At 58.8% G+C, this 19,404-nt stretch overlaps 1 protein-coding gene across 4 annotated transcripts in view; it reads left to right on the top strand.

Moving 5' to 3' along the window:
• The first annotated feature begins 406 nt into the window (after positions 1 to 406).
• Positions 407 to 19,404, top strand: part of SLC43A2 (solute carrier family 43 member 2) — a 40,358-nt gene continuing 21,360 nt past the window's right edge. Inside the window, exons 1-5 of one of the 4 annotated variants that reach the window (XM_051824561.3) lie at positions 407 to 597; positions 2,160 to 2,404; positions 9,006 to 9,213; positions 12,331 to 12,386; positions 13,392 to 13,468. In XM_051824561.3, coding sequence (XP_051680521.1) covers positions 2,245 to 2,404; positions 9,006 to 9,213; positions 12,331 to 12,386; positions 13,392 to 13,468 — 501 coding nt within the window. In that variant the 5' untranslated portion in view covers positions 407 to 597; positions 2,160 to 2,244. Of the gene's footprint in view, positions 598 to 1,169; positions 1,288 to 1,647; positions 1,982 to 2,159; positions 2,405 to 8,353; positions 8,495 to 9,005; positions 9,214 to 12,330; positions 12,387 to 13,391; positions 13,469 to 19,404 lie in introns of those variants that run through there. The other 3 variants (XM_051824559.3, XM_051824560.3, XM_089317592.1) reach the window with 3 other exon arrangements.

Here is a 19,404-nt window from a genome sequence, read left to right as displayed (position 1 = left end):
ACATATGACGTCATATATAGCTTCAGTGCTATTCTGAGCGAGAACAGGGAACCCAGTTTTGGGGAAGAAAGCAAGCACGTTAGAGACGTGAGGAACATGGGAATATCTGAGGCCTGGGGACGGGCTTCGCACAGGTGCCTCAAAGAGGAGAGGGAAAGGACTTCAGATGTGGCAGGCGGCGGGGAGAGTCTGCAGTGGGGGTGCCCTAAGCAGCGAGGCTCCAGGTCGTGCTGGGACAGGTCTGCCTGGCAGGGCGGGTTCACGGCGGTAGGGGGCGCACACGGCCCGGGGCCCGCAGCGCGGGAGGTTGCTGGCCACCCCGGGAGCCTGCGAATCTGGGGAGACCTAGGGTCTTCGGAGGGCGTTTTAGTGCCTCGGATCGGGGCGATGCAGCGCAGGCGGCGGAACCCCCGGAGTCCGGGCTCCATCCGCTGCCCGGCAGCGGCAGCTCGGCTCCTCACACTGCGGCCCTGGAGTCCTCTGGACCTTTCGCGCTTGCCCGGAGACCCGGCTCGGGCCAGCAGCTTGGGGCTGTCCACGGCGGCCCCTGCGGAGGCGGCCCTCGCCCGAGAGCGGCGTTCGCGACCGGGACCGAGGGTAAGGGATGGCCGACCCCGGCGAGGAGCACGAGGACGACCGGGCTGGGCGGGGGTCCCTGGGGCCCAGGATCGGGGATGGGGGGATCGGAGTCTGGAGAGGGGACCAAAGGAGCCACCGTCCAGGACGGGACAGGCAAGCTCCAAACTTCCACCGCCAGTCCCCCAAGGGACACCGTCCAGGAACCGGGCGGGCGGCTCCTTGGAGAGAGGAGGGAAGGGGTCTGCGGGCCAGGAAACCAGATCCGGGGATCGGAGCCGGGCGGGGGGCGGACCGGAGAGTCCAGGCGCGGCGCCCAGGACGCGGGCGAAGGTGGGGACTCCGGAGCGGGTCCGAGACCCAGCCCAAGGTCAGGGCTCCGGGTGGGGCCGCGGGGAGGCGATGGGGCAAGGCCCTCCGGGGCTCCCGGCCCAGCTGGCTTCGGCTCGGGACGGCTGAACTGAGGCACTGCCCGCAGCCGCCCCCGGGGCCCCCCCATCTCTCTTGTTTGTCTCCTAGTCCGGCCGGAACCGGCTTCTGCTCTCCACGGGGCGGGCGGGCGGCTGCTGATTGGTCAATGCCTGTTTCCAGCCCGCATCCAGCCAATCAGCGGGCGGCAGTGTTTTCATCTTGGGGTCGGAATAAAAGGGCTGGAATAAAAGAGGGCAGAAAAGGCTTCGGGCGGGCCCGATACACCCCAGAGGGAGCCGGGTGAGCCGAACGCTGGGGCGCGGGGCCCAGCGGGAGGGCGCGGCGGGCGGGAGCTGTCCCGGAGGGGCGCTGGGAAATGCGTGGATACGAAAGGAAAGGGAGCTGACGGCTAAGGAGCCGCCGGGCAAGAGAGAAGAAAAAGGAGGGAGCTAAGGGGGAGAGGCACGGGGGTCTGCGTCCAGGAAACGGGCTAACTGCAGAGGTACCCGGCAGGCACGGGGGCTCCGCGGCTGGCTCGCGCCGCCGGTTTGAACCGGCTTCGCCTCACCCATGCGGGGTTCGCGTGGCCGCAGCGCCTAGCGACCTAGGCGGCAGCCAATGGCAAGACAGTTCCTGTGCCGTTAGGCCAATGAGCGGGCCCTGGGCGGGCCCTGCCGGCGCTGCGGGCGCTGATCCTGTGGTTGAAGGAACCAGCGCTGGGGAAGGGTCTTCAGTGCGGGCGGGAGGGAGCCGGTCTGGGTCCCTGGGAGTGGCAGCCCCCAGGTGTGCTCCCGCCCAGGTGTCGTCCGGACCTCTAGCTGCCTCCCCTTCCGGCACCCGGGCGATGTCAGTTCTGCTAGGGGCCAGGACTCGTTGCGCGTCACTGAGTGTGCCTTAACCCCTTCCTGCGTTGGTGCCTCAGTTTACCTGGGGGGAGCTGAGAGAGGAGTCTCCCTGCCGGGCCAGGGCGGTGCAAGCGAGGCGGAGGGCAGCGGTACGAGCCGGCGGCGGTGTGGGGGCGGTGCAGGTGCCGCGAAGGGCTGCGGGTTGTTTCCGTGACTGCGCGCACCTCCAGCCGGGGCTGCGGAGGGGTGACAACCCGCGCCCGGCGGCGGCCTGGGGCGGCCGCGAGGGCTGCGCAGGGCGGCGCTGACGCTGAGGTCTGTGAGCAGGTGGCTGCGGAGCCGAAGCGGGAGTGGGAGCCAGAGCCGGGGCCGGGGCCGGGGCCGGGGCCGGGCCGCCGCACCGCGCTGCACCATGGCGCCCACCCTGGCCACTGCCCATCGGCGCCGCTGGTGGATGGCCTGCACCGCCGTGTTGGAAAACCTCCTCTTCTCGGCAGTTCTCCTGGGCTGGGGCTCGCTGCTCATCATGCTCAAGTCGGAGGGCTTTTACTCCTACCTGTGTACTGAGCCAGGTGAGACCAGCGCCTCGGGCGGGGTGGGGGTGGGGGGCTGGGTGGTGGCGGAGACCGGCAGGGCTGCAGGTATCAGAGGCCCATCGGATCACCACCCAGCCCTGTCCTTGTCTGGTGAATGCAGAGGCTGAGGCCCAGGCCGGGGAGGGGGGAGGGAGTCCTGTGCTAGACCCAGAACCCCCAGCCCAGGGCTCTTTCTGTCCCCCGGGAGCACGGCTGGCTTCCTCTCCTCTCCTCCCGTGCCTGTGACGTCCTCCCCTTGCAGCGTGATTGTAAGAAAGAGGAACCCTGATTCAGGGGCTGGGGTGCAGCCGACAGGAAGTGGCTTTGCCTCCACCGCAAGGAGGGGGCCTTTTTCGGGCAGGCCATCATGCAGCCTGCTGAGGCCTTGCCGGATGCTCACTCATCTGTTTTTGCTGCTTTATGATTCTCCAAAGGCTGTCTCCTCCAGGCCGTGGCAGCACCCCGGGGAGCCCTCAGGCCTGGTGGGGAGGATAGGGAGGGGGACGATGATTCGGGGGTGGTTCCCTTGTCCTTGCCACACCACTGGTGTTGCTGGAAGCAGGCTCAGGATGCCATGGAAAATCTGCCCCCACCCCTAGTCTTCACCCCCCCCATTTGGCTGGAGGACTGAGGCGGCACCCCCACCCTACAGCCTCTCCCTGCCCCCACAGGGGCTGCCTTGTCGTTGACCTCACTCAGCCCCCTTCCCGCACATGAGCCCCCTGAGATGGGCACAGCCCAGGTGGGACCCCCTGAATCACCAGCTGCTTGCCTTTTCTTTCTAGAGTTTTCATCCCATGGGCAGAGACAGCTGTGGGCCCCTCCTGCTGGAGGTGCCCAGCGGGCTCCTGCGTGGTGGCTTCTAGCAGGCCTAGCAGGAGAGGTGAAGGGCCAGAGAGAGGGCAGGAATGCGGAGGCCGCCCGGGAGAGGGCAGAAAGTATATGGTTTATAACCAACCTTTAGCCTTTAGCCACTCAAAAATATTTCCTAATAGCCCAAGGGTTCTTGGCAGGCCTTCCCCCACATCAGCAAGAAACGCGGGCGATGGGAGTCAGACCTTGTTCCCTGAGCCGGCTTTCTGTTTCGCTCCAGAGATGGTGGGAGATTAATGGCTCTTCAGAAGGAACAGGTTGGAGTGTTTAGTTGTTCCCCTCTTCAGGCTGCACCGAAGGCGCAGCACACAGCAGAGTGCCTCTGTCCCCACTCAGGGCCTCTGTACCTCAGCAGACCAGAGACTGTTGTGGTTGGAGGTCTGGTTTTTCCTTACGAGCCAGCGTGGTGTTGGGAAGGTGATCTCTCCCCCTCGGGCCACCGGCTTGGTTGACTGTGCTGTGGGCTGCAGTGGGCACTTGCCTGCCGTGGCCATCTAGGCTCGCTCCTCCCTGAGTGGGAGCAGTGCCGGCGGGAGGCTGGCAGGCCACTTCTGAGCCAGAGTGAAGGCGAAGGGTCGGGATGCGGGTTGAACATCAACTCCTTATCCCGTGCCTTTGCCCGGCCTCTGATTTTGGTTTTCCTGATTATCTGGCAAAGGCGCTGAGCCAGCCTCCCAGCAGGAAGACCTGCTGAGTCCACACAGCTTATCTCTCTGGCCTCCTGCTCCCTGCTTCTTGGAGTCCGTGGAACCTGTTGTCTTTCAGGGCCAGAGCCTACCCAGAGCGCCTGGCAGTCAGGGTTCAAGCTCGGTGCGTGGCAGAGAAACGGCCAGGCCATTTGTTGAGCTGATTGAATTAGGCGTGTGGCCAGCCCGGTGCACGCAGCTGATTGGGATGCAAACGCTCAGCTCTTGCCTGCTTTGGGGACGGATGCTTGAGTTTGCTCAATAAAGAACATTCCCGGGAACCTGTTGAAAGGTTCTCGGAATTCTTTTCTGGGGGCTCCAGCCAGAATCTGGCCGCCAGCTCTGTTGGGTTGCAGGCCTGGTGAGGGCCCTCATTCCTGTGGCCCCATGGCTTGCCTTGCCTTTGCCCACCAGACAGTTGGGAATGGGGCGGGGGCTCTGCTGGGGAGCAGGGGTGATGCCCTGCAGCTGCTGGCTGCTGCCATCTGCCCATCCCCCCCACCCCGCTCTGCAGAGGAGATGGACGGGGGGCCCCCGGCCTAGAGGGGCACAACTTTCCCACGGCAGTGTCCTCGGACCCCTGGGACAGCCAGTGAAACCACCCATGCCTGACCTGTTCGTTTTCTTTGCTGTCCAGTGGGCCACTTGGACGTCAGCTCAGAGGGATGGGGCTGCCTGAGGCTGTGCCCTCTCCTCTTCCCTGCAGCCCACACGTTCCAGAAACGCGCGTGCCGAGGAACTGTGCAGCGCAAATAAGGCCTCACACACAGACTCGCCGAGCCTGAGTGGGGGTCTGCGTGCCTGGAGGTGGGAGGGCCCCTGGTGCTTAGACAGAAGCCTGGAGGATGCCCAGGGAGAGGGCAGCGCTGGGGAGGCAGGGGAGGGCACCTGGTGCTTAGACAGAAGCCTGGAGGATGCCCAGGGAGAGGGCGGCGCTGGGGAGGCAGGGGAGGGCACCTGGAGCTGGGAGTTGGGATTTTATTCTCAGGGCAGGAAGGAACCTGGAGGAGACTCATGCATTGTGGGGGACTTGCCACGAGCTGGCTTTGGGGGGCTGCGCTCTGAAGGTGGCATTGTCACGGCCCCGTCAGAGGAAGTCCCCGTCTAGCCTCGGCCACTGCAGTCACTGGACCTCTGGTGGTGGGAAGCACACCTCTCAGCCTGACACCAGGCAGGAAGTGGGGGTGGAGGGCCTGCGGGCGGGCCAGGCTGCGTCTTGGACAGTTCCTGCCGCGGCCAGGCCGTCTTCCCTACCCGCAGCCAGAGGGCGGCATCTTTTGAAAAAAAATCCCACCTTTCATCTTGACTTCTGTGAAAGTGTTTACTTCTTTCCCCCGGTTTATTGCTGTGAACCAGAGGGTCTCAGCTGGTGCCCTCAGCCTCGGCTCCCCCACCCGCCTGCCTTCTTCCTTTTTGCTTTCATGGCCTAATTCCCCTCCCCCCATCCCTCGGCCTCTCTGACTTGTTGGCATCTATCTGTCTGGCTTGGGTTGGCTTTTGGGGCCCTCATGGGAGGCCACAATCAGTCCTGTCCTCAGTAGACAGTACTAAAGCCATGACACCAAGGGGCGGCCTTTCCTGGCTGCATGCTCTCTGCCACCCCCACTGTGTCTGCACAGCCTAGAGGTCAAGAGCAGGGCCTTTTTGGGCTGTGGATTCAAGCCCAGCTCCCCCCAGCTGCTATCCGCTAGCAGCTCACCTGCTGTGCCACACCCGTAGCCCCATGTGGATCGCGGGGCAGTGGCAGGAGGGCACTAAGTGACATGGGCAACAAGTTCCCTCTGGCATCCTGCCAGCGGTAGCCGCTGCCACCGAGCCCACGGTGAGGGCCCAGGCGCTCCCAGTGCCTGCTCTGTGCCTGAGCCGACCTCTCACCTACATCCCTGAGCGGCCTGAGATGCCGCTTCCTGTTGCCGGATAGACCGAAGACTTGAGAGAGACAGGGGCAGGTGCCATTGGCAGGGCAGGCCAGGGGCGCCTGGCCCAGGCGGAAGGACACTCGGAGAGCAGCCAGAGGAGGGGGCTGCTCGGGACTCGGGGCCGCACCAGCCAGCCGTCCCGGAGGCTCCCCACCCTCTCTGCTCTCCCAGGCCGAGGAAGCCCCCTTTGACGCAGAGGGCAGCCAGAGCAGGCTTGCAGCGCCCTCTTTTCTCCCCCTGCTTCCTCTGTGAAGTTCTTGTTTGTGAGTCTCCTGTGAGCGGGGTGAACAGTACGAGGCATTGTTCTCTCTCCCTGCGGCGCGCTCCTGTTCTCAGCACCCTCTGGCCGCTCCACTTCTCAGTCTGCCCTGCTGGGCTGGGCTGGGCTGGGCCGGGCGGGGCTGGGCTGCTCTGGCCGCCCACTGCGGGAGCATCTATTTAATAAACAGGTGTAGGTGAGGAGCTGAGCAGGCCAGGATGGGGCGGGGGCCGAGCACGAAGCCAGGAGCAGAGGGCACCCTGGGGCTTGGCACTTCCTGGGTGCTTATCTGTCTCCTGGGCCAGGATGGCCAGGGGGAGGCGGGGGGGGGGGGCCTGGTGTCACAGTGTTTCGGCATCTGTTAGGGCTGTTTACTGCCAACACAGCTCTGGGCTCAGCAAAGGCTGAGCTCCCTCCAGGGGCAAGTGATGCTCTGGGTCCCCCTGGCCCCAGGCTCATCTGTGGCTAGGAATGAATGAATGCCTGGAGGCAGGAGGCAGAGGGCCAGTTGGCCACCCCAGCGAGTTGTTTAAGGAGAAGGCATGTGGCCTAGAGCAGTCCCTGCTCCTGTGTGGAGTGGCTCCAGGATGAAAAAGGAGAGGGCAGGTCACCCACAATGACTGCTCTTCCAGAGACCCCCGTCCGGTGGCGGGGGCGACCAGATGGCTCAGCGGCATAAGCCCCACCACCCCCATGTCGGCCTTGGGCACATCAGGGAGACCGCCCTGGGTACACTGCCTTAGAGTTTCATCTTCCGGCTCCTCGTGAGACACTGTGGATTTAGGAGCGTGGCCGGGCCCCGGTGCGCACTCAGCCCCTGCTGCCTCACCCCCACAGCTCCCTGCTGGCAGTAGCCGGGCCGGCTTATGCCTGCCCACAATGAGGTCCCTCCAGCTGGCCACCCTGGGCCCTGGAGCGCCCTTTCCACCTCTCCACTCTGTTGCCTCTGTGCTGTTTTCGCTCACATCTGCACACTAACCTGGAAATGGCCATGGCTGTGCGGCGACCCCATCCCCGCTCCAGACCCAAATTCTGATGCTGTAGCCCCACCTGTGAAAGGGCTCTCCCTTTCTAGAAACTGCCGTGCCGGGGGAAAGCAGGCGGCCTGGGCCTGCTCGCCGAGGCATTGCACATGACGTTCTGCACTGTGTCCTGATGGGTGCAGGGGCCCACAGGCCTTGAATCTCAGTGTGGCGGGGCCTCTCTAGAAAGAGAAAGTGGTGGGGACAGGAATCGGGCCTGTTAGGTTTTGTTTCTGTGGCTTCAGGCAGTTTACTGTGGTTCTAATGCCCGCTCAGTCCCCTCCATCCTCCATGTAGTTCTGTTCGTCCTGTTTCCTTTCCTCTCTCTTGAGCCCTTTGGCCATTGTGATCTGGTTCCGTTGTTCTCATTCGTAATTAGCCAGTGTGGGCCAGGGCCTGGGTGAGGTGTGGGGACACAGAGGAACCCAGTCCTTGCCCTGCCACCCCTGCAGCCCTGTGGGAGACCAGAAACATCCACCACACAGTTGTAAAGTAGTTCATCCAGCCACTGCATCTGGCTCTGCTGCCAGAGAGTTGCACCATTCCCCCCGTCCTGGGACTCCCAGAGCAGTAATAATAATAGCGACGACTTTTAGCTATTAGTTTTGGGCACTGTCTCTGCCTGTGTGAGCTCTAGAGTGTTACTGCATTTTCTCATTGATCTTCCCCCAAACTCTAGGAGGTGGACATTGCTGTGCCCATTTTACAGATAAAGAGACTTACATAGAGCAAGATGAAGGCACTCTTCCAGGGTTACACAAAGAGAAAGTGGAAGAACCAACACTGGAACCAGAGGCCAGGTCCTGGCAGTGCACTCCCAGCCAGCATGCCTCCGGCAGGGCTTCTTGGGCAGAGGTTGGCGTATGGCATGAATCACCCCTGGGGCATTCTTTTCGGTGACCTTGGGGCTGCTCCTGAAGCCTAGGCAAGCCTTTGCAGACCTCAGCTTTACAGCCCTGGCGCCAGAGTGCTGCAGTCGCGAGGCAGGCACTTATCAGAAGAGAAGCACTTCCTCGCCTCTCCCAGTGCAACTTGCTTCTAATCAAAGTCTCAGCTGCTGCAGGATTAGTCAGCACCTCTTAACTAGCAGCCCCAGCCGGGTGAGAGGCCTCCGCCGCCTTCCGAGCCTCCCGCCCGCAGCTGCCGCAGCACTTTTCCCTCCTTGTCAGTAGTTTCGGTGCTGGGTCAACTTCGGAAGGGGCCTTTGGGGCTGGAATCACGGCACAGTGGGGCCTACACTACCAGGCGTGGAAGCTCAGCAGCCAGCAGGGTCTAGGCACGGTCACAAGGACAGTACCGCAAGGACCCCAGTGAGGAAACTGGGAGAGGTACACCTCCAAGGGGAAGCTTGTTAACACACCCTCCCAAAGGGGTTCTAGAATGTGGCACGTCCGGGGGTTGCTACCACGGGAAAGCCCAGGCGGGGGACATGGCAGCCAGTGGGCTGTTCTGTGTTGGGAGGAGGCAAGGAGGCCCACACAGTCTCCACACACCAACCGGGGAGACCAGCAGCGTGTGCGTCCCTTATGGTCTGGAGTCTGCCTCAGTTTCCACGGACAGAGCTGCCGAGGTCCACGGCTCCAGGGTGTGGGTTCTCCAGAAGGGGGATCCCAACCCAGGCTCTGCGGTGCTTTGAGGGACAGTGTGGTCCAGCAGGAGTGCAGCTGTCTTCCTGGGATTCTCCAGAGGCTCATGTTGTGACCCCAGGGCTTGGGCCAAAGCCTGCTGCGGGGCTGCTTGCACGCCCCGTGAGAGGACGGTGAGTGTGCACCTGTTCTGCTGACCTCTGGAGGTCCCTGCCTTGACCCTGTGGTTTGGTTTCACTCCCTTTGCACCCAGAGAACATCTCCAATGCCACGACTGGGGGCACCACAGTGCCTGAGCACGAGGAGGTGAGCTGGATGAACGGCTGGCTCAGTTGCAAGGCCCAGGACGAGATTCTAAACTTGGCCTTCACCGTGGGCTCCTTCCTGCTCAGTGCCATCACCCTGCCCCTGGGCATCGTCATGGACAAGTATGGCCCAAGGAAGCTCAGGCTGCTGGGCAGGTCAGTGGGGGTTCCTTGGATGTGGGGGGTGGGTGGACAGGGGCGAACCCTGAGCTAAGTTCTTCCTGTTGGGAATCCTAGTACCCGCCCCCTGGTATACTGCGGCGCTCCCTACATGCCCACTCAGAGTGGGGTCTGCATTACCAGGAAGCTGGGGGCTTTGCCCCATCTGCCACCTGAGTGGTAGGTACTGTGACCCTCTCAGTGTGCCAGCACTGCATAAAAAGCACAGGACGCCAGGCCCACCTTGGCCACCTTGGGGCCCCTGGAGTTGCTGGTCACTGAGGGTCCTGGGCTCAAGTCTGGGCTTACTCCCCAACCAGAACAAGGGATTTTGAACGTGTATCTCTGGGATAAGCATACGAAGTTTTAAATGATATATACTTATGCCATTCTTTTCTTAAGTTAATTTTTTTTGTTAGAGAGAGAGACAGAGAGAAAGGTCTTCCTTTTCCGTTGGTTCATCCCCCAAATGGCTGCTGCGGCTGGCGTGCTGCGCCGATCCAAAGCCAGGAGCCAGATGCCTCCCCCTGGTCCCCCATGTGGGTGCAGAGCCCAAGCACTTGGGCCATCCTCCACTGCACTCCCTGGCCACAGCAGAGAGCTGGACTGGAAGAGGGGCAACCGGGACAGAATCTGGCACCCAACCAGGACTAGAACCCGGTGTGCCGGCGCCACAGGTGGAGGATTAGCCAAGTGAGCCGCAGCGCCAGCTTTCTTAAGTTAATTTTTAAGAAATCTATTGAGGGGCCTGCGCTGTTGGCATAGGGGTAGGGCTACCACCTGCAGCGCTGGCATCCCATATGGGTGCCAGTTCAAGTCCTGGCTTCTCCACTTCTGATCGAGCTCTCTGCTATGGCCTGGGAAAGCAGTGGAATATAACCTGAGTGCTTGGGGCCTCTGCACCTGCGTGGGAGACCTGGAAGAAGCTCCGGCCATTACGGTCATTTGGGGGAGTGAACCAGAGGTAAGATTCTTTTCTCTCTCTGTCTCTCCTTTTCTCTCTCTCTAACTCTGCCTTTCAAATAAATAAATAAATCTTAAAAAAAAAAAAACAAAAAACTATTTGAGAAGCAGAGAGACACAGAGACAGACAAGAGAGCTCCCACGTGCTGGTTCACTTCCCGGTTGCCTGCAGTGGCTGGGACTGGGGCCGGGACTGGGTCAGAGCTGAAGCCAGGAGCCAGGAGCCAGGAACTCAGTCCAGGTCTTCCATGTGGGTGGCAGGAACCCAAGCACTTGAGCCACTTCCTGCTGCTGCTTGGGGTCTGCATTAGCAGGAACCTGGAGTCAGGAGGCAGAACTGAGCATTTACCTATCTGAACCCACGTCTCAGCTGCTGGGCAACCACCCACCCCCAGCTGTGCATTGTTAGTGTTTTGTGTGCTTCATATGAGGGTATTTTAAAAAGTTAGTGGGAAATGAAATTAAAGGATAAGTTTGTTTCGGTGCAGATTCTGAGATCCAGGCATCATTTTTTTTTTTTTTTTTTTTTTTTTCAGGCAGAGTGAACAGTGAGAAAGACAGAGAGAAAGGTCTTCCTTTTTGCCGTTGGTTCACCCTCCAATGGCCGCCAAGGCCGGCGCACCACGCTGATCCGATGGCAGGAGCCAGGTGCTTCTCCTGGTCTCCCATGGGGGGCAGGGCCCAAGCACCTGGGCCATCCTCCACTGCACTCCCTGGCCACAGCAGAGGGCTGGCCTGGAAGAGGGGCAACCGGGACAGAATCCGGCGCCCCGACAGGGACTAGAACCCGGTGTGCCGGCGCCACAAGGCGGAGGATCAGCCTAGTGAGCCGCGGCGCCGGCCGGCATCATGTTTTCATAGTATGCGTTTTCTGTGAGGGTTCAGAAGACCCCTCACGCATACACACAAACACAAGTTAAAATGGGCGAGATAAAGACATTAGAAAATGGAAGTTCTGTTGCATCAGCGTTGCTGTGGCTCACCGCGTGCAGCCCCTGGAGTACATGGGTGCCACTGGTCTGTGCAGCTCTAGGCTGCCAGGCTCAGGTCAGCTCGCCAAGCAACTGGCCCTCCCATGCTGAGGGCCTCGCAGCCCTGCCCCCCTGGAATGATACCCTTGCAGGGCAGGTTGAGGCCTGAAGGCAGCTGGTGGCGGATCCTTTGCATTTGCTCTTTGAAGTTGAAGAGGCTTTGGTTTCCTGGGGCAGAACCAAGTGGAGGGCAGAGTTCGGGGAGCAGCCTCTCATCTCCCCCTGCCCATGGGGCTCTGCTCACACCTGGTGGAGTGGGCACAGGATTTAAGGTTTATTTATTTGGCCGGTGCCGTGGCTCACTAGGCTAATCCTCCGCCTTGCAGCGCCGGCACACAGGGTTCTAGTCCCGGTCGGGGCGCCAGATTCTGTCCCGGTTGCCCCTCTTCCAGGCCAGCTCTCTGCTGTGGCCAGGGAGTGCAGTGGAGGATGGCCCAGGTGCTTGGGCCCTGCACCCCAAGGGAGACCAGGAGAAGCACCTGGCTCCTGCCATCGGATCAGCGTGGTACGCCGGCTGCAGCGTGCCGGCCTTGGCGGCCATTGGAGGGTGAACCAACGGCAAAAGGAAGACCTTTCTCTCTGTCTCTCTCTCTCACTGTCCACTCTGCCTGTCAAAAAATAAAAAAAAAAAAATTAAAAAAAAGGTTTATTCATTTATTTGAAAAGCAAAGTGACAGAGAGATGGAGAAAGAGAGAGAGATAGATTGATTTTATCTGCTGGTTCACTCCCCAAAAAGCCACAATTGCCTGGGCTGTGCCAGGCTGAAGCTAGGGGTCAGAAGTCCATCCTGGCCTCCTATGTGGGTAGAGGGGCCCAAGCACTTGGGCCATCCTCCACTGCTTTCCTAGGTGCATCAGCAGGGAGCTGGATCAGAAGTTGAGCAGCCAGAACTCTTAACTGGTGCCTGTATGGGCTGCTGGTGCTGCAGGTAGCAGCTTAACCCACGGTACCACAATACCAGCTTTTTGTATTTGCTTTTTTAAAATGAGATTTATTTCCTCATCAGTAAAAGGAGCCAATTATCTTCTTAGAATTATTGAAGTGTAATTGTTCTGAAAACATCTGATACATAGTCAACACCCAGTGATGTAATGATATTTTGTTCTTGCTTGGTTTTAGCGCCTGCTTTGCTGTCTCCTGCTTGCTGATCGCATATGGAGCCAGTAACCCCAACTGTAAGTGTGCTCCCCACCCCCCCCCCGGCAGGGACTGGCGAGAGGGTGGCCAGAGGGGCTGCAGGCCCAGCAGCAGCTCTCGGATGCCGTACTGAACCCGGTGCTCACTGCCCGCGCTGGGGGACCCGGCAGGCCTTTGCTCCGTTGTCCACCTCAGGCGGGTGGCCGGGTCAGAGGGCCGCGGCCCCAGACAAGTCTGCTGAGAGCTCCCAGAGTGTATGAAGCCCCCACCTCCCTGCCAGGCCCAGCCGGGCCCTGGCAGCTTCCACGATGCCAACCGAGGGTGGTCCTGCCCAGGCCGGAAGGGCCACTGGTCCTCGGCCCTGCTCAGGTGCGGCTGGCTTCAGGGACTTGGAGAACAGACTCCAGTGTCTCACCAACGTCTCTGCCAGGCCTGTCCACTGAGGGTTTTTTTTTTTTAGTGCAAACACAAACACATAATGCAGTGTGATTGCCTTAATTTTAAAAGGCAGGTCAGGCAGGGTTTATGGTAGGGGGAGGCTCAGGAATGAAGTGGCTGGGACAGGGACCGCCAGGAGAGTGCTCTCACCAACCCTCCCTTCCCATCGCTGGCTCTCCCCCACCCCACAAGGGAGGGGACACCCACGTAAGCTGGAGGCAGGGGCTTGGGCCAGGCCCCTGGGCTAGGCCTCCCCATCTCACCAGGCCTGTCACTCAAGGGCCAGCTCCTCTCCAGACTTTTGGGACTCTGTATTTCAGTTTCAGAGAAGCAGCTTTAGGCCTCGTGCTTGCAGCTAAGGGTGGTGGGAAGAGGGCACGAGCGTGCACCTTTGTCCGAGCCCGGGCTCCTGCAGGATGCAGGAGGGGAGCGTGAGGAGAGGCCCCCAGGTGGCAGGCACTGGTGCTCGCTGGCTTGTCATTCATTCGGGCTGTGTTTCCTGGGGGCCTGCTCTGTGTGGGCGCCGGGCCGGGCCCGGCCCCGGCCTCCTTCTCGGAAGCTCAGCTGTGGCACCTGGCTTCTGAGCTGTCTGTGTTTCCCCCCAGCTCTCTCTGTGCTCATCTTCATCGCCCTGGCTCTGAACGGCTTCGGTGGGATGTGCATGACCTTCACCTCGCTGACGGTAAGGAGTGATTGTGCTAAGCTCTCTAGTTCTGTGAGCTGCTTGTGGATTTCAGGCAGCCTTCACTGGTTTCCATTTGCTGCGTGTGCCCAGACATCCCAGGCAGCACCAGGGCCATGGTGAAGTGGCCTGACAGCAAAGCTGGTGGCAGCCTTGGGGGCAGGGACCTCCTGGGTGTGACTCAGATCCGCACCCTCAGGAGACAGGAGCAAGGGGACAAAGGCTGCCACTCACTTTCTCTTTTCCGGGGCCAGTGTCACCATGGTCTCCGGGAGCTCTGCCGCCCCAGCCCACCTGTGCCTGCCTGCAGGGAGAGCCCCTGGGCTGCCCGTTCTTGCTTGCCACGTGCGGGGCACAGACAGCTGCTGGGGATGGCGGCGTCTCCTTGGGCTGCTGAGCACTGCCTTCTCTGGAGCTCTGGGATGCGGGAAATGTGCTGCCTTCTTAAAAAAATATTTATTTTAAAGGCATAGAGAGAGAGAGATTTTTCATCTACTGGTTCACTCTCCAAATGGCTACGACAGCTGGGGCTGGGCCAGACCGAAGCCAGGAGCCTGGAACTCCATCCAGGTCTCCCACACGGGTGTCAGGGGCTCAGGAACCCAAGCCATCCTCCGCTGCTTTCCCAGGTGCATTAGCAGGGAGCCAGGTGGGCAGCAGAGCAGCTGGGACTTAAAGTGGTGCTGTGACATGGGGTGCTGGTGTCACAGGTTGAGGTTTAGCCCGCAGTGCCACAACGTGGGCCCCAAAATGCGCTGCTTTTTGCGATGACGGAGGCTGAGGAGGGCTCAGCTGGGAAGCAGACAGGTCAGAGGAGGAGCAGAACGGCTTCCTGAGGGAGGAAGGCGGCGTCTGCGGGCTCGCCGAGCGGGGCAAGGCTGCCGCTCCAAGTCAGCTGCTGGGAAAGAAGGAAGCCGAGTGCACGTGCCTCCAGTGGGGAGAGCTTGCCTGCAGTTAAGGCAGCACCTGGCATCAGACCCACAGTGTGCTGTGGCCGCTGGTTTCCTCGTCTCGCAGCTGAGGGGCCCTTGTTTTACTTTATGGGGCCCTGGGGACTTTGGCCCTCTTCTCGAAAGGCGCTGGAGAGGTGCTGGCTCCTGTGTGACCCAGCTGGCTGCGAGCTGGAGGCCAGCCCGGGCCCAGCGTCTTCGGGCTCGCGTCCCCGTGCCTTGCCTTGTTGCCTTAGTCCTGGCGGGAAGGATTGGCTGTCTGGGTCTGGATCCGTGGGTGTGGACAGTTGGGTGCCGTGTGCGTGGGTGAGAGACTCTCCGTGCAGGGCGGCCGGTGGCTCCTCAGGGTGTGCGTGACCCCGAATCTGAGCTCCGTCGCTGTGCTGTGCTGGTGCTGCCGTCCAGTTCTTTCCTGCGGTCTGGGGCACTCTGAGCCTTCGGTTTTTAGCCAGGTCGATTGAAAAGAAAGATGGGTATGTCCCTCCTCTCTCAAGTTCCCAGAGGAAGGCAGATGTTGAAACTGAAAGCTCTGTTCAAACCGTCAAACATGCACAAATTCCAATAAGCGTGACAGTTGTGAAACGGGAGTCGTGGTTCTGCTTGTTCTTGGGCAACGAAAACCACACGGTCTTCCATCAGGAGGAAGAGTGCGGGGCTGGCGTCTCCCTGTCGTGTCGGTCACGCGGTGCCTTGTCAGGGATAAAGAAATGAGATGGTCCTTGGTGTGTGGTTTTTTTTTTTTTTTTTTTTTTTTTAGATTTACTTTATTTATTTATTTGAAAAGCAGAGAGAGAAAGATCTTCCATCTGCTGGTTCATTCCCCCAGATGCCCGCAACAGCCAGGGCTGGATCATCAGGCTGATGGCAGGATCCCAAAACTCAGTCCAGTCTCCCACATGAATGGCAGAGCCCAAGCACTGGGCCATCAGTGCCCCCTCCCAGCAGGCACATTCGCAGGCAGCTGGGCCAGAGGTGGAGGAGCCAGGACTGGCACCAGCACTCCTGTGGGCGATGCTGAGCCGCTGTGCTGTGGCAGCTGCTCCTGTAGACTTGGCTTGTGCTCTGAAGTACAGAAAGGTGCTTTTCATGATCAAGTGAGGAAAACCAGCATCCACGACCCACTGGAGAAAGCCACGAACGTGAACTCTGAAGTTTGCCCAAGAAACTTTTAGGAGTGACTAGTAGGCCCCTAAGGATTCTTTGCCTCTTTTCACTTTTTATGATTATGAAATAAAAATGACTTCATTTGAGAAATCCAGAATTTCATAAATATCAAGTATGGATTATAAAATTATGTAAACCTACCTTAATCAGTTTGGGGTATATCCCATCAACATTTTTTTTAAAGATTTATTTATTTATTTGAAAGAGTTACATGGGCGGGGCGGGGGGGAGAGGCAGAGACAGAGAGAGAGGTCTTCCATCCGCTGGTTCACTCCCCAGTTGGCCACCAACAGCCGGAGCTGCGCCAATCCAAAGCCAGGAGCCAGGAGCTTCCTCCAGGTCTCCCACGCAGGTGCAGGGGCCCAAGGACTTGGGCCATCCTGCACTGCTTTCCCAGGCCATAGCAGAGAGCTGGATTGGAAGTGGAGCAGCTGAGACTTGAACTGGCGCCCATATGGGATGCCAACACTGCAGGCGGCGGTTTTACCCTCTGCAGCACAGTGCTGGCACCCCATCAGCATTTTTTAAAAATCATTTTTCTTTGTTGAACTGTTATAACTTGCTTTTTCATTTACTGTATCTTTTATATCTTTTCCTGCCAGTATGTAGAGACTCTCCTTGTTTGCAAAGACTCTAGAGAGCGGCCCCGTTGTTAAGCATTACACGTTATTCTAGAAGGCTGATGCACCACCATCTGTTCAGCTAGTTCCTCCTAATGGACGCTGGGGTTGTCTTCCAGTTTCCCCCGTTTAGGAGCGCTGCTGAGGCGGGTCTCCCTGTCTGTGCATTTTTGTAAAATAAATTCCTGGAGGTAGAACTGGGGCCACAGGCTCAGCTTTGGACACAGCATGTGCTGTCACACGGACGGTCTTCCGCACAGGCTGTGCGCTGATCCAGGCCAACCAGCATGCAGGAGAGGGCTTTGCTTTTCTGTTAAGATTTATTTTATTTATTGGAAAGGCAGAGTCACACAGAGACAGAGAGAGACAGAGATAGCTTCTGTCTGTTGGTTCACTCCCTTAATGGCTGCAACGGCTAGGTCTAGAGCGTGCCAAAGCCAGGTGCTAGGAGCTTCTTCTGGGTCTCCCATGTGGGTGCAGGGACTCAAGTACTTGGGCCATCCTCCAGTCAGACGTGGAGCAGCACAGACCCAAACTGACGCCCATATGGGATGCCAGTGTTGCCGGCGGCGGCTTTACCCACTGCTCACAGTGCCAGCCCCAGGAGAGGGTTTTCTCAAGAGCTCCCTGGAACCAGACCTTTCATCTTTTGAACATTAGCCCATTTGATCTGGTGGAAAATGAGGTGCCTTTTTTTTTTTTTTTTTAAACATTTGTTTATTTGAAAGTCAGATGGCCGGTACCGTGGCTCACTTGGCTAATCTGCCTGCGCTGCCGGCACCCCGGGTTCTAGTCCTTGTTGAGGCGCTGGATTCTGTCCCGGTTGCTCCTCTTCCGGTCCAGCCCTTTGCTGTGGCCGGGAAGGCAGTGGAGGATGGCCCAAGTGCTTGGGCCCTGCACCCCATGGGAGACCAGGAGGAAGCACCTGGCTCCTGGCTTCGGATCGGCGCAGCGCACTGGCCACAGTGCACCAGCCATAGCAGCCATTTGGGGAGTGAACCAACAGAAGGAAGACCTTTCTCTCTCATTGTCCAACTCTGCCTGTAAAAAAAAAAAAAAAGAAAAAAAGAAAGAAAGAAAGAAAAGAAAAGAACTATACACAGAGAGACAGAGAGATCTTCCATCTCCTGGTTCACTCTCCAGATGGCCATAATGGCCAGGGCTGAGCCAGACCAAAGCCAGGAGCCAGGAGCTTCTTCCGGGTCTCCCATGTGGGTGCAGGGGCCCAAGCACTTGGGCCGTCCCCCACTGCTTTTCTCAGGCTCATTAGCAGGGAGCTGGATCGGAGCAGCTGGTACTTGAACCGGTGCCCATATGGGAGGCGGTGGCCTTACCCACCATGCCACAGTTCAGGCCCCATTATTTTTTAACAATCTTTTAACTATTAGCAACATGGAGCATCTTTTCATTTCCTTCCTGGTCATTTGTATTTCTTCTGTGAATTGCTTCTTTTTATCATTTGTCTATGTTTTTAGAGTCCTTTTTTATGATTTGTAAGAGTTCTGTTAAGTGTAAAGAAACTAGCTGTCTTTCTGAGTGAGCAAGGGGTCTTACCCTAGCATTTTTAAGCCACTTTGTGGTCCATGATTAGGCTTCATGAGGGCTGTGTACTCCCTTAAAATGAAGTGAATTTGACAAAATGTTGAAAAGAATTGTAAAATAATAATTTTTTTAAAAAATGTTTAAAATAATGGACATTGTAAAAAAAAGTATGCGAAGGTACTTCAAAATGTTCTTAGAAAATACCTATTGTGGAAAAATCATGCATGGATTTCACATTTTTGCACCAAAACAAACATCTTAATGACCTGTTTGTGTGAGCTTTCCAAAGTCCCCTGGAATGTGCTGCTCAGGTGCGTTTTTCTGGAGGGAGGGGTCACTGCCTCCAGCAGCCTCCCCCAGGTCTGTGTCAAGACTGAGAGCTGGCAGCAGGTCATTTGTGTTAGCTCCTGGCTGTCCTGCTGCGAGCTGAAAAGTTACAGAGGCCACATGGGACTGGGCAGAACATCCTCTGATCATCTAGCGCACTTGGTTGCTAGGGATCTGTTTCAGGGAGGCCGTGGCTTGTTCTTCAAGCCGTGGGATGTGGCTCAGGGGTCAGCAAATGGCCAGACCCAGACCACTGCCTGTTCTTGTAAACAAAGTGTCACCGGAACACAGCCATGCCTACTGCTTGCGTGTTGTTTATGGAAGCTGTGACGAGAGACCTCGTGGCTTCACGAGCCTGCAGGATTGACTGTCTGGTCTCCTGGCCCTTTATGGAGAACGTTGGCCAGCCTTCAGTCTGCAGGCTCCAAGAAGCTGTCGCTCACTGTTCCCCATGCCCGGGCGAGGACAGGGGCTGACGCCCACCCGCTCGCTCCACATTCCTGGTGAGCACCTGCAGAGTTGTGCCTTCCCACTTGCACCCAGCCCTCAGCCCGGGGGGATCTGCTTGCCTGTTCCCTCATCCCGCGAGGCCTCCAGAGAGGGCTCTGCTGAGAGCAGGCCCCGCAGGGGGAGTGAGAAGCAGGTCAGCAGGGACAGGCCCGGAGCTCTTGGGCAATGGCCTGGGGCTGGCCGGGGCTTCTGCTGAGCAGGGCTGAATCAGGTCCCGACACAGCCTCAGTCTTTAAAAAGCAGAACTGTCAGGCTCAGCTCCTGGAGACGCTGGGCTAGAGCATAGTGGCGTTTTTAGTCTGTGTCTCCCGCCTGTGTTCTGATTTGGGCAACAAAGGAATCATCAGGGTCGCCTTTAGGAGCTTCCTAAATCAAGTCATTCTGTGATAACCTGGGACCCTAGGCGAATGTGTTGCCAGAATCCGGGGCGGGGGGGGGGGGGGACTTTCTGAGTCCCAAAGGATCTTGATGTTGCAGGGGCTGTAGTCTAAGTAAAAGCAGCCAGGGCTGGAGCTGTCACCCTCTTAGCAGAGAGGGGGGCCCATGCCAGGTGGGCTGTCCCAGGACCAGCAGGTAGCAGTGTGCAGGGAGGGCTCCAGGCCAGTGCCTAGGTGCAGAGCGCTCCCTGTGGCGTGGAGCCGCAGCCTCCCCTGACATCTGGTCGGCACACTCTAGTCTGTTTGCTCAGTGCCCTGCGTTTGTCCAACCCTTTAACTCGCTCCATCGGCCGCAGTGCAAACACCGGGCGGTGGCTGAGCCGGCGTCTCTGGGCTGCCACCCGCGATCCAGGGCCTGGGTGCTTAGAGCGGGGAGCAACTGTGGC

This window comes from Oryctolagus cuniculus, chromosome 17 (assembly GCF_051225735.1).
Source record: "Oryctolagus cuniculus isolate XC-2025 breed Fujian yellow rabbit chromosome 17, ASM5122573v1, whole genome shotgun sequence".
Lineage (NCBI taxonomy): Eukaryota > Metazoa > Chordata > Mammalia > Lagomorpha > Leporidae > Oryctolagus > Oryctolagus cuniculus.
The sequence above is the reverse complement of the archived record's forward strand: the minus strand, read 5'-3'. Positions and strand labels throughout refer to the sequence as shown.